The following is a 12,869-nucleotide window of genomic DNA, read 5'->3' on the forward strand; positions in this document are numbered from 1 at the left end:
ATAGCTATTGAATTGCATTTTTACAAGAACATTAAAATGATAAATTCTTCTTACTTTCAAAATGAACTATTCCATCTATTTGATCAATAAATCCATTCATACGCCCTTCTGTAATCATTTGAGAGGCGATCTTTTCTGCCTGAAAAACAGAAATTACAGAATCACTGACCCTGGGAGCTAGGACTCCTGACAAGAAGGGCTTCATCACTCAGTCTCTGGCTGGGGCCTTCTAACAAGAAGAACCTACGTTCTCTTGCAGCAGGCCATTCTTATATGGAATTCCTGGAAATTAAGAAAAACTTTTCTTTTCACAACCTTCATAGTAGGCATAATTCAAAAATTTTAAAATCTATACTTCAGAAGTCTGAAAAAAGAAAAATAGACAAAAGGGATTTATAAAGTTTTTGTGCTTTTTTTAAAGCCCTATGGAATCTACAACCTCTGGTTCTTACTTTCCAAAGTTGAGAAGGAAGTCTAAGCCAATTAAAGGGATATGAAGTTTGATTAAATCCCCATATTGTCAAAACTGCCACTAGATAACAGGGACCTTATGGAAGATGATTTACCTCTTCCTAGAATTTAGATGAGAAAAGAGAAATAAGCACTTTTGTAGAGCCTACCATCTCTTTTGATCCTCAACAACCCTACAAGATTACCCCCATTTTACAGTTGAGAAAACTGAGGCAAACTGAATTTAAATGACTTGCCCAGGGCCATACAGTAAGTGTCTGAGGCCAAATTTGAACTTGGGTCTTCCTAACTGGAGGCCTAGCTCAGTCCACTGTGCCACCTAGCTATCCCATACTCTTTTTTTTTGTTTTTTAGATTTTTGAAAGGCAATGGGGTTAAGTGGCTTGCCCAAGGCCACACAGCTAGGTCATTATTAAGTGTCTGAGGCCGGATTTGAACTCAGGTATTCCTGACTCCAGGGCCAGTGCTCTATCCACTGCACCACCTAGCCACCCCTTTCATAGATATTCTTAAAGAGGTTTCCTTCTGGTGGGAAAAAAAAAACAAAATTAAGCAGAAAGTAACGAAGATAAAAAATAACTAGTTACTATCAATTAAAACCTTGATTTATAAAAAAAGAGATCATTAGTCTCTTACCAAAATTCTGTGAGAATACAGATTGTTTACCGAGTTCCTTGAAAATGATAATTTTTTCTGACCATATTTAAGAACTGCCCCAAATAAATAACAGAAAACCAAAAGTTGAATATTCTGTACAACATTATATATTAAAACCACTTAGGGGGCAGCTGGGTGGTGCAGTGGATAGAGAAGTGGCCCTGGAGTCAGGATTACCTGAGTTCAAATTTGGCCTCAGACACTTAATAATGACCTAGCTGTGTGGCCTTGGGCAAGCCACTTAATCCCATTTGCCTTGCAAAAACCACTTAGGACCTTTTCTAATCTTATCTGGAACTAAATATTGATCTAATGCTATTTGTCAGCTAAAGGCAACTAGGTGGCATAGTGGATAGAGCACAGGTCTTGGAGTCAAGAGGACAGAAGTTTGAATCCGGATTCAGATGCTTGACAATAATCATCCCAGGTCATCTCTGGTCATCCTGGTCCATATCTGGTCACTGGACCCAGATGGCTCTGGAGGAGAAAGTGAGACTATCTTAGCACAGCATCTCCCCTTGATGTCAAGGTCTTCTTCCATGATGAGGGACAAACATTATTACTATTACTATCATCACCTTTATTTGTGGGCTACTAATAGCAGAAGGGAAGGGTTAGATGCAGGGAGTGCGTTTAGACCTTTTGCTTATTAGTTGACTTTTCAATAATGAAGGTAAAATAGAAACCAATATAGGTACAAGGTCATATATTCACAGACATTGAAAAGAATGACATTTGGTGAACAATTTGGCAAGTAATCACTTAAGATATTTCCCATTCCTGGCAGAGCCACGATGATGACAAGAACTGATTGTGTCTTAGGTGCTCTCTCATAAATCTTCAAAACTAAGGACTCTAACTAAATTTTCAAAAGACAGAATTCACAGAGGGACCCAGTGAGGCTGTTCTACTCAAGGTAACCTGGAAAAGAGCAGAAAGGCTCTGCTCCCCGGGGTTGGAGGGGCGGCCCGCCAGAGGGGTGGCCCGCTAGAGCCAAAGAACTTCAGTCTCCTGGAGGCAGCCCAGGGCGCTGGGAGCCATGGCTCACAGCAGCGGGGGAGTTTCCTGAGCTATGCCCCCAGGGAGCACTGGGCACAACTTGGGGGAAAAGCAGGGGGGACCTCTGCCAGAGAGAGAGCAGTCCAGATCCAGGAAACAGAAGGTGGCAGAGCCAGTAAGCAAGAGCCCCCAGGGCATAATCCCATTGAACCCAGGGAGGGGAGTGAAGAAATAGAGACTAAAGAGCTCTGCCCCTGGAACAGGACTGTGGGGCTCTGACCACATTCAGATCCTGATCGCAGTCTAGGCCCCCCAATAGAACAGTAGGGGCCCCCTCCACCTCAGCCCCATAGCAGAGGGGGGTGCATATGATATTGTCATTCACGGACCAGGAGGGAGGACAGAGCCTCACACACTGAGACCCTTGTGGGAGTGTTCCAAAAGCTCAGGAAGCACCCCCAAAACAGGCTAAGGCTGGGAAAATGAGCAAGCAGAGAAACAAGAGGAACACCATTGAGAAATATTTTTGCATATGAGCCCAAGAAGGATCAAAACACTCAGCCTGAAGATGAGGAAGCACAAGCTCCTGCATCTAAAGACTCCAAGAAAAACAGAAATTGGGCTCAAAAAAGACTTTGAAAATCAAATGAGGGAGTTAGAAGAAAAACTGGGAAAAGCAAGAAGAGAGATGCAGGAAAAACATGAAAATAAAGTCAGCAGCTTAGTCAAGGAAATCCAAAAAAATGTTGAAGAAAATAGCATGCTAAAAACCAACTTAGGTCAAATGGATAAAACAGTTCAAAAGGTTATTGAGAAGAATGCTTTAAAAAGCAGAATTGGCCAGATGGAAAAAGAGATAAGAAACTCTCTGAGGAAAACAAATCCTTCAAATAAACAATACAACTCAGGGAGATTGCTGATTTCATGAGAAATCAGGACTCAATACTTCAAAACCAAAAGAATGAAAAATTAGGAGAAAATGTGAAACACCTCATTGAAAAAACAACTGATATGGAAAACAGATTTAGGAAAGATAATTTAAAAATTATTGGAATACCTGAAAGTCATGATCAGGAAAAGAGCCTTGACATCATTTTCAAAGAATTACTACAGGAAAATTGCCCTGATATCCTAGAAGCAGAGAGCAAAAATAGAAATGGAGAGAATCCACCAATCCCCCTGAGAAAAAGATCACAAAAAACCAACCCCTAGGAATATTATAGCCAAGTTCCAGGACTCCCAAGTCAAAGAGAAAATATTACAAGCAGCCAGAAGGAAACAATTCAAATATCATGGAGCTGCAGTCAGGATCACACAGGACTTAGCAGCAACTACATTAAAAGCTCATAGGGCTTGGAATATAATATACCGGAAGGCAAAAGAGCTTAGAATGCAACTGAGAATCAACTACCCAGCAAAACTGAATGTCCTCTTCCAGGGAAAAAGATGGACTTTCAATGAACCAGGGGAATTTCAAATGTTCCTATTGGAATGGCCAGAGCTGAACAGAAGGTTTGATCTTCAAATACAGGACTCAGGTGAAGCATGGAGATTGGAGGAGAAGGGGGAAAATATGAGGGACTTAATGATGACGAATTGCATGTATTCCTGCATAGAAAAATGACATTGATAATACTCATATGAACCTTCTCAATTAATAGAGCAGGTAGAGGGAGCTTTTATAGTTGAAGCACAGGAGAAAGCTGAATTTAAAGATAAAATTATGGTGTAAAAATGGAATCAATAGAAAAAAGGGAAATGTAAAGGGAGAAAGAAAAAGGAGCGAGGGAATAGGCCAAGATATTTCATATAATAAGATTTTTCTTTATTACAATGAGCTATTGCAATGATATGGAAGGGAGGAAGGCAAGGAGGAATGAGGGAATCTTCGCACTCATCAGAGGTGACTAGGAGAGGAAACAGCATATATATACTCAATGGGGTATAGACATCTGGAGTAAGAAGGAGGGGGGAGCAGGGGGAAGGGGTGGGGATGTGAATAAAGGAGGAAAGGATGGACCATGGCGGGGAGAGTGGTCAGATATAACACATTTTCCTTTTTACTTCTTGCAAGGGGCTGGGATTGGAAGGCCGGTCTGGGACCATAGGGCCAGGTGGATTCTGGGCCTAAGCGGTGGTATAGGGGCTCGGGGCCTCTTGGCCCCAGGGTCAGGGATCTGTCTGCTGCACCACTCAGTTACCCTAAAGCAGAGTCAGTGAAAGGAGAGAGAAAATATAGTACATGGTAGTGGAGAAATACGAAAGGAGGGAGTTGCGATCAGCAATGGCAATGGTGGAAAAATATGGAAGTAACTTTTTGCAATGGATTTATCATAAAGAATGTGATCCACCTGGGACAGAGTTGTTGATGTTGGAACAAAGACTCAAGCACATTTTTATTATTAATATTATTATTATTATTATTGTTATTATTTTGGGCGGGGGGGTGCAGGGCAAATGGGACTGGGTGGCCTGCCTGGGGCCGCATAGCAGGGTGATCGTTGGGTGTCTGAGGCTGGATCTGGACCCGGGTGCTCCTAGTTCAAGGGCCAATGCTCTGTCCGCCACCCAGCCACCCCTACTATTATTAATATTTTTGGGTGGGGTTTGCAGGGCAGTGGGGTAGGGGTGGCTTGCATGTCACACAACTGGGTGATTGTTGGGTGTATGGAGCCGGATGTGGGCTTGGGTGCTCATGGTTCCAGGGCTGGTACTCCGCCCATTGTGCCACCTGGCTATACCTACAATTATTACTATTACTTTTTTTAATTTTAATTTTTTTCTCTCCCCTTTATTGCTCAAGCGAGTCTAGATTTTTTGGGGGGAGGGGGTATTTTGTTTACTCTTTATCTATTTTTAGGTTTTTTGCAAGGCAATGGCGTTAAGTGGCTTGCCCAAGGCCACACGGCTAGGTAATTATTAAGTGTCTGAGGCCGGATTTAAACTCAGGTACTCCTGACTCCAAGGCCAGTGCTCTATCCACTGGGCCACCTAGCCGCCCCTTATTTTGTTTACTCTTAAACGAGAACGTTTTATTAATGTATAAAAAAACATTATTTGTACGAAATGGGAATAAATATTAAATATATAAAAAAGATATTTCCCGTTCTTTCTCCAACTGTGGCTTATAACCATATAAAATGTGATCTGATAATTACTGTCAGCTGGATTACTTTCAGAGTTGTTTTTTTCCTTGATAATCTCAAGTTCCCACACACACATATTACCAACTTATCGTCTCTTGAACATTAGCACTCTTGAGATCCTTATTTTTTTAAGACATTCTGAGGGCAAAATTAAATTACCTAATGAACAGAATTAGTGATATGTTAAATCAAGGGGGAAAGATATAATTACATACCTGAGAGCAGGGATTCTTAATCTAGGATTTCAAAGAACCTTGAGCTTCAATAGAAAAAAATTTACATACTTATTTATACTAATCTAATTGAAATGCAGTAACTCCTTCAATTATATGCTGGTGCTGTTGGTGGTGCTATTTGTCCTTCATTCTCTTTTTTTAAAGGTTTTTTTTTTGCAAGGCAAATGGGGCTAAGTGGTTTGCCCAAGGCCACACAGCTAGGTAATTTTTAAGGGTCTGAGGCTGGATTTGAATTCAGGCACTCCTAACTCCAGGGCTCTATCCACTGAGCCACCTAGCTGCCCCTGTCCTTCATTCTCAAAGAAGATCATGACTTTAGGGAGGAGGTGCCATGACAAGCATGTGAACTGAGTTTGAGTGGGGGAGAGGAGGTGTCTGTGGTACGTCACTAGTCTACTTTCTCCTTCAGAGCCATCTGGGTCCAGTGGCCAGATATGAACCAGGCCAACTGGAGATAACCCTGGATGTGAGGCAGTCAGGTTAAGTGATTTGCCCAGGGTCACACAGCTAGTAAAGAGTCTGAGTCTAAATTTGAACTCAAAGTCCTTCTGAATCAAAGCTGGTGCTCTAGCCACTGTACTACCTATCTGTGGGCAACAAAACATTACTCTAAAAGGGGTCCATAAGCTTCACCAATAGGGAGTTAAGTAGCACAGTGGATGGTTCAAGATGTGGCCTAAAACGTATTAGTTGTGAGAATCTGAGCTAGTCACCCCACCCCTGGGTGATTCTGTTTTCTCAACAATAAAATAGGTATGATAAAAAGGAGTCAATGAGATACTTTTCTTGCAAACCTTTAAGTATCATATAAATTCCCTCTCTTTTTTAAACCCAACTTTCCATCACACTGCAAAGGATAAGTATCCTTCTATCACTTTACTCTTTGCTTGTCAAATTACCAAACACTAAAATACCTAAGTTTCCATTTTAAGTTACCCTTGTTGCAAAATATTCCAACTTTCTGTTCTGGCACTTAAGCTATTCCTTTCCATTTCCTTCTCCCCTCTTCTCCTCCTTCATCCACATTGCACAAGACCCAATTAAAGAGTCATGTTCCAAGAACAGATCTAACCAGGTCATTTCCCTATTCACAAATTCTCAGGGGCTCCAACTTGAATTTATGATGTCCACCAGGGGAACATGTGAAGGAGACACTTCATAACCTGAAGAAGCAACTGGGTCCAGGAAGGTTTCCCATAAAGGCTGGCACCTGAAAGCTAAAACAAGGAAGCAGGGAGTACAAGGAAGGGGCCACTTCCAGGCATGAGGCAGCATCCATACAAAGGCACCAATAGTGAGGTGGAATGAATGCTGAGTCTAAACAACAGAAAGCAGACTGCTCTGGGCAGCAGTATAAGAATGGGGGTGGGTTGGTAGGCTAACAAAACCATGAAGAGCTTTAAATGACTTTAAATGGGAGAATCTGCAACAGAAAATCACTGAGGGCTCCTGAATCAGGGAGTGTATCGGTTAGATTTGTGCTTTAGGAAATTTTTTACATTGGCTTGGCTGGAGGATTGAGAAGAAACAGGAAATCCAATTAGGAAGATGTTGCCATACTCTAGGAGAGAAGTTATGAGAGTTTGCATTAAGATGGTAACTACATGGGCGGCTAGGTGGCATAGTGGATAAAGCACCAGCCTTGGAGTCAGGAGTACCTGGGTTCAAATCCGGTCCCAGACACTTAATAATTACCTAGCTGTATGGCCTTGGGCAAGCCACTTAACCCCATTTGCCTTGCAAAAACCTAAAAAGATGGTAGCTACAGAAATGGAAAGGAATGGATGCTTCTGATGCTATAGAAACAATTCACAAGCCTTGGCAAGGGGCTGGAAAGTGAAGAAGAGATGAGTCAACCATGACTCTAAGGTTGAGAATCCAGGGGCCTCTACCCACCTCTACCTCTACCTCTACCTCTACCTCCACCAGTGGGTGATGCCTTCAAGAGAAATCAGAATATGTGAAGGGATGGAAAGAAGAGGGATTCTGTTCTGAAAATATTCAGTTTGAGTCCCACAGAACATCTTGTTGGAAGAGACACCAAAGCTGGATCTGCAAATTATCTGTGTAGAAATGATATCTAATAGGATGATAATAGGAGATGATGAGATCACCAAGAGGGAAGAGAACCTTTGAAATGCCCAAGTTCAGAAAGTGGAACACAAATCATGATTCAGGCAAAGGGAATTAAGAAGAAGCAGTCCAATAGGTAGGAGGCAAGTCAGGTGAGAACAATATGAAAATTCAGAGGCGATAATGCACACTGCAAAGGGATCAAGAAGGATAAGACTCCTGCATTTAGCATTAATGTATTGTGAAGGAGTTTCACCTAAGTAAGGGGGCCAAAAGCCAAGCTGAAATAGGTTAAAAAGAAGCAAAAACAACAAGAGGTTTTTCCTGAGACTCAGGCTGTCAAAGAGAGAATGGACAGTAACAGCATAAAGAAATGGTATAGTCAAGTAAAGATTATTCCAGGAAAGATGGAGGGAGGCCTAAGCATGTTTACAAGTGGCAGAGGAGTCAGTAAATAGAGACTGGCAATAGAGTGGGACAGATAATAGATGACAAAGGTCCATGTTATGGGGCTGGTCTCCTCATCATGGAAGATGATGTTAAAGGGCTGTGAGGCCTAGAAAAGGAAATTCCATCAGGGAAAGAGAATACTTTAAACAACAACCACTTTGTGGAATGGGATGAATCATTTAGGAACAAAGCCAAGCATTGCTGAGAAGCAGCTGATATAACACAGATATCTTCCTCTAACGCCATCCTACCATGAGATGACACAATCAAGACAAGAACACAGGGTTCAAAGTCTGGTAAGACACTGAGGGCATGAGGGTAACAACAAAAAATTGGAGAGGTTAAGGCTGTGTCCAGTTGAATTGGTTAATGACAGGCCCCAAAATAAGATTCAAGGAAAGTAAGATTTGAGAAGGAATATGTCTGGGGGGAACACTGAGGAGCAGAATGATGACATCACAGTAAGTGATGACTGGGGTCTGGAGGAGAGAAAGGTATAATCACATGAAGAAACTTCATGAATGCTGTATCATTGTAATGCTAAACCAAGCTCCCTATTCTGTGGATAGACCCACTACCTTTCTGCCTTTGCCCATCCCCTCCACCTGCAATGAATCCTACCCATAACTATTTGGTTTAGCTGCCCATCCTTCAAGGTCAAATCAAATGTCACCTCTTCCCAGGAGCATCCCCTGACTTTCCCTTTCTTTATACCTCTTAAGATACCAAACATCATCTGCCATTTACTATAGTTATTCATCCATTTACTATAGTTATTCATCTATGCCTATATGAATCTACTCACTGATTAAGAGTTTCCTGAGAGAAGCAGCTGGGTGGCACAGTGGATAAAGCACCAGCCCTGGAGTCAGGAGGATCCGAGTTCAAATGTGACCTCAGATACTTAATAATTACCTAGCTGTGTGACCTTGGGCAAGTCACTTAATCCCAATGACTTGAAAAAAAATCCAAAAAAAAAAGCTTCCTGAGGACATAAATTGTTTTATTCAGCTTTGTAAATTTCCCACTGTCTGGTAGTTAGCAGATGCTCAATAAACAACAAATTAATTCTAATATTCTGTCCCCCTGAAATAGCATGACTATTAACTGGTATCAAACACAAGGAAATACCTTAGCTGCAGGGATCTCTAATAGAGCTCCAAGCTCTTCGAATGTAATATTATTATATAACTTGCTTGCAGACAACAAGTTGTGTTCTATGACAGCTCTATCCAAGATGCTGGAACCTTAAATAAATTTAAAAAGATAACAGTAAATTCTCAATCAATTTTGTCCTACATTCCAAAATGACATGAATTTCTTTGCATGTGATAATTAATTACACTATTACTTTCAATGCCTTTTCAACCACACAAAAAAGTCAGTTGGAGCTGAGTCCACACAAACTGACTTTTGCAAAGTTTAAGTTCTGAATTCAGTCAAAGTAGAACTAGTTTTGAAAAAAGATGCTAATTGACTGAATGAATTCACTTTAGGTTTTTAAAAAAAAAACCTATGGAAGATCTTTTTACAAAAGAGGGAAAAAAAGACTAAAAATTTTTCAAGGTACGAGTAAATAGAGACTTTCTTACAAATAACTGTTTACCTTTAAAAGTGGTGACAAAAAAAAAATACAACCTGAACTAGAAATACTACTGGAGGCATTTACTGAATAGTAAGGTTTTGCCTACACAACCAACATTCCAAATAAATAAATAATATAAAAATGCAAACAAATCTAATTTATATATGTGGACCTTAAGTAAGCCTGGGCTAAAATTATTTTATTATTTTCCCAGGCATACAGTTCTTTTAGTCATAACTAACAGTCACAGAATCTCAAAGCTTAGCAAGAGCTCAGAGGCCAGGTAGCATAGCTCCTAACTGACTAGGAAGGGCCTTAACAACATCCCTGACATGCAGTCATCAGCCTTTGCTTAGGGCCCTCTGGTCAAGAGGGAGAAATCCATTTCTATCACATAAAGGACTATCCAAGGGAATCACTCAGTTTAAAAAAAAAAAAACCTCAATATGTTGCTCTAGCTTCTAAGTGGCCAACATGTAAGATTATTCAATCAATAAAATTGAAGAAAAACATTAACCTGAAATGGAGATTTCATTGGTTCTTGTTTATTTAAAAGCCATTGACTGGTCTATTGCCTCTGGTCTTTGTTTTCCTGAATTGAAAAGGATATCAACAAAAAATCAAATAGAAGGGATCTATAAAAATCAGTGAAGTAGGGAAAAAAATCTACTAAGAAGCCAACTCCAAGTGTTTTACTAACCATAGCGCCTGAGTTGCTACAGGGTCACAGGAAACCTAGGAAAAATGACTCTCCTCCTTCCTGGAATTTAGATCCCCCCTTAAGAGGGAGTACCTGGCTCCCTAGATTGGACAAAATATGCCAGGGAATAAGAAAGAGTAGCCCACTGTTACAGGAGGTCAATAAAAAAACACTGCTTTGTGTTTACAAAAAGAGAAATCTCAGTTAATGCTAATAAAAAAAAAATCTGTCAATTAGAATATAGATTTTTGTCTCAATTTTAAAGTTTACAAAACTGATATAAAAGATGTAAAGTGACTCAACCAAAGTCATACTGCTAATCAGTGTCAGAGGTAAAGTCTAGATCATTGTTCATTTCCCTAGATCATACTGTCTCTTAGAAAGCATTTTGCATGAAGCCAGGAAAATGAAGGATAATAAAGACAATAAAGACTAAAATAAAAGAGGAGAAACACAGTAATGCTGGGAAATAACTGGGAATTGGGTTTAACGAATTTCATTCTGGCCTTTGTCCCTTCCTCACTATGTGGTATGATCAAATGATAATGTCATTTTTCTCAATATAAAACAAGATTAATAATATTTGGGCAATATGTTTGAGGAAAATTACAATTTTTATTAAATACATTAACGATATGGCAAAATCGGCATTTCTCTTACAAGTAGCATCCAAAAACTCTACTGGCCTGCAATAATTTTCTCCAACAGAATTAACTTTGTATCTAAGATGTGACACCAGAAATCAAAGCTAGACCATATAATTATCATGACCTAATATCTATTAGCCTAGAAGTATTAAAAGGATCTGGACATTTATGAAGCTATCAGTCAAAAAATGTATTTATATTCTATACCATCAGCTGTAGTTGCTTTTTGGTGAGGCATCAACATAGCAGCAAATTCTTGAAGTTGATTTCCTCTGATAATTCTGTCTAGATACATCTTCTCTAGGATTCCATAGGCTGCGAGCTGTTGACACCTTTCATCCTTAAAAAGAGTGGCGAGCATTCTAGAGCGCTGTTGCCCTGGAGAAAAAAACGAGATCTTTATCAATACATTTCTCTAGGGAAAAAAAAAGATAATTGATGTCTTTAAGTGGTAATATATTATATGGAATGTGGTCACATATTTCTTAGAAATCAGACTGCCTCTATATTGTGTCCAGCCTAAAGATTTTTAATGCATTTTTTTTTTGCATGGCAATTAGGTTTAAGTGGCTTGCCCAAGACCACACTGCTAGGCAATTATTAAGTGTCTGAGGCCGGATTTGAACTCAGGTACTCCTGACTCCAGGGTCAGTGCTCTATCCACTGCACCACCTAGTTGCCCCCATTTAGTGCAATTTCTTAAGCAAATGCAGACCAAGATTAAAATATCTCAAAATTGTTTCAAAAAGTCAAGTTCAGTGTTACTAAAACTTGTATATTCATTCCTTTCTTATTTTCCTGAACTGAAAAGACTATGAAGTAGGCTAGTATAAAGTGCTTTCTAAAAATAAGTTACTTCTATGTTTTACTACTATACGGGAGATATGAATGGAAGATTTAGAATTAAGGCTTGCAATGAAAATATAAGCCATAAGGCAGTATAAGAATTATAATTTCACAACCAAACTGAGTGTTTTCTGGACATGGCTTCTTTGTTGCATTCACTTTTATGTTACTTCATTCCGTCAAAAACTCACAAATCACTTCCACAGAGAAAACCTTATGAGAATATAGTAATTACTCCATTTTATACATAAAGAAAGTGAATCTTAGAGATTAAGTGACTTGATCAAAATAATAAGTGATAGATCAGGATCTTAAACTGGGTTTCTGATTTCTCATTCAGAGCGCTCTGCAGTCCAGAGAGACACCAGTATCAGTGAGGAAGGTGTGTGAGATTTTTTTTTTTAGATTTTTGCAAGGAAAATGGGGTTAAGCGGCTTGCCCAAGGCCACACAGCTAGGTAATTATTAAGTGTCTGAGGCCAGCTAGGTAATTATTAAGTGTCTGAGGCCAGATTTGAACTCAGGTCCTCCTAACCCCAGGGCCAGTGCTCTATACGCTGCGCCACCTAGCCGCCCCTGTGAGAGATATTAATATAAATATATTAAAGAAAATGCAATTATTCAGCATGCTGACCTCCCTATTGTTTAAGCACTGTACCTTTATCTCCCCAAAATATTAATTATCCATCTGCAGATGATTCTACCCTGTAAAATCTGAAAAAGAGAACTAGTTTAAAGTTATTAAAAAGAGTCATCATTTGGTACATGGGATTCAGCTACTTACTGAATAATGTATTTACCTGCTGATGCTAAGATGGTACAGTGCAAAGCATGTTTTAAGGCCTCTAGTCTCTCACTTTCGTGGACTATCGTCTTATATGATAGCTCATTGTATCTTTGGGCAGCTTCGATGAACTTTCTTCTATAATCCAGAACACGAGCATAGCACACCTACAGAGCAAGAGGACATCTAAATTAGCAAAAATAAAAGTTAAAATGAAAATTCTCAAGAGTCAATAGACCTCACTCCATATCCCTCCAGTCAGAATCTGTCACTTGT

General features: G+C 39.8%; 1 protein-coding gene across 2 annotated transcripts in view; it reads right to left on the minus strand.

The window, feature by feature from the left end:
* COPS4 (COP9 signalosome subunit 4) overlaps positions 1-12,869 on the minus strand; it is a 46,103-nt gene that overhangs the window by 5,616 nt on the left and 27,618 nt on the right. Inside the window, exons 6-9 of one of the 2 annotated variants that reach the window (XM_074228502.1) lie at positions 12,610-12,760; positions 11,172-11,342; positions 9,164-9,279; positions 55-139 (exon numbers count right to left, since the gene is read on the minus strand). In XM_074228502.1, coding sequence (XP_074084603.1) covers positions 55-139; positions 9,164-9,279; positions 11,172-11,342; positions 12,610-12,760 — 523 coding nt within the window. The remainder of the gene's footprint in view (positions 1-54; positions 140-9,163; positions 9,280-11,171; positions 11,343-12,609; positions 12,761-12,869) is intronic. The other variant, XM_074228503.1, reaches the window with a different exon arrangement.

This window comes from Macrotis lagotis, chromosome 3, assembly GCF_037893015.1.
Source record: "Macrotis lagotis isolate mMagLag1 chromosome 3, bilby.v1.9.chrom.fasta, whole genome shotgun sequence".
Classification (NCBI taxonomy): Eukaryota; Metazoa; Chordata; class Mammalia; order Peramelemorphia; family Peramelidae; genus Macrotis; species Macrotis lagotis.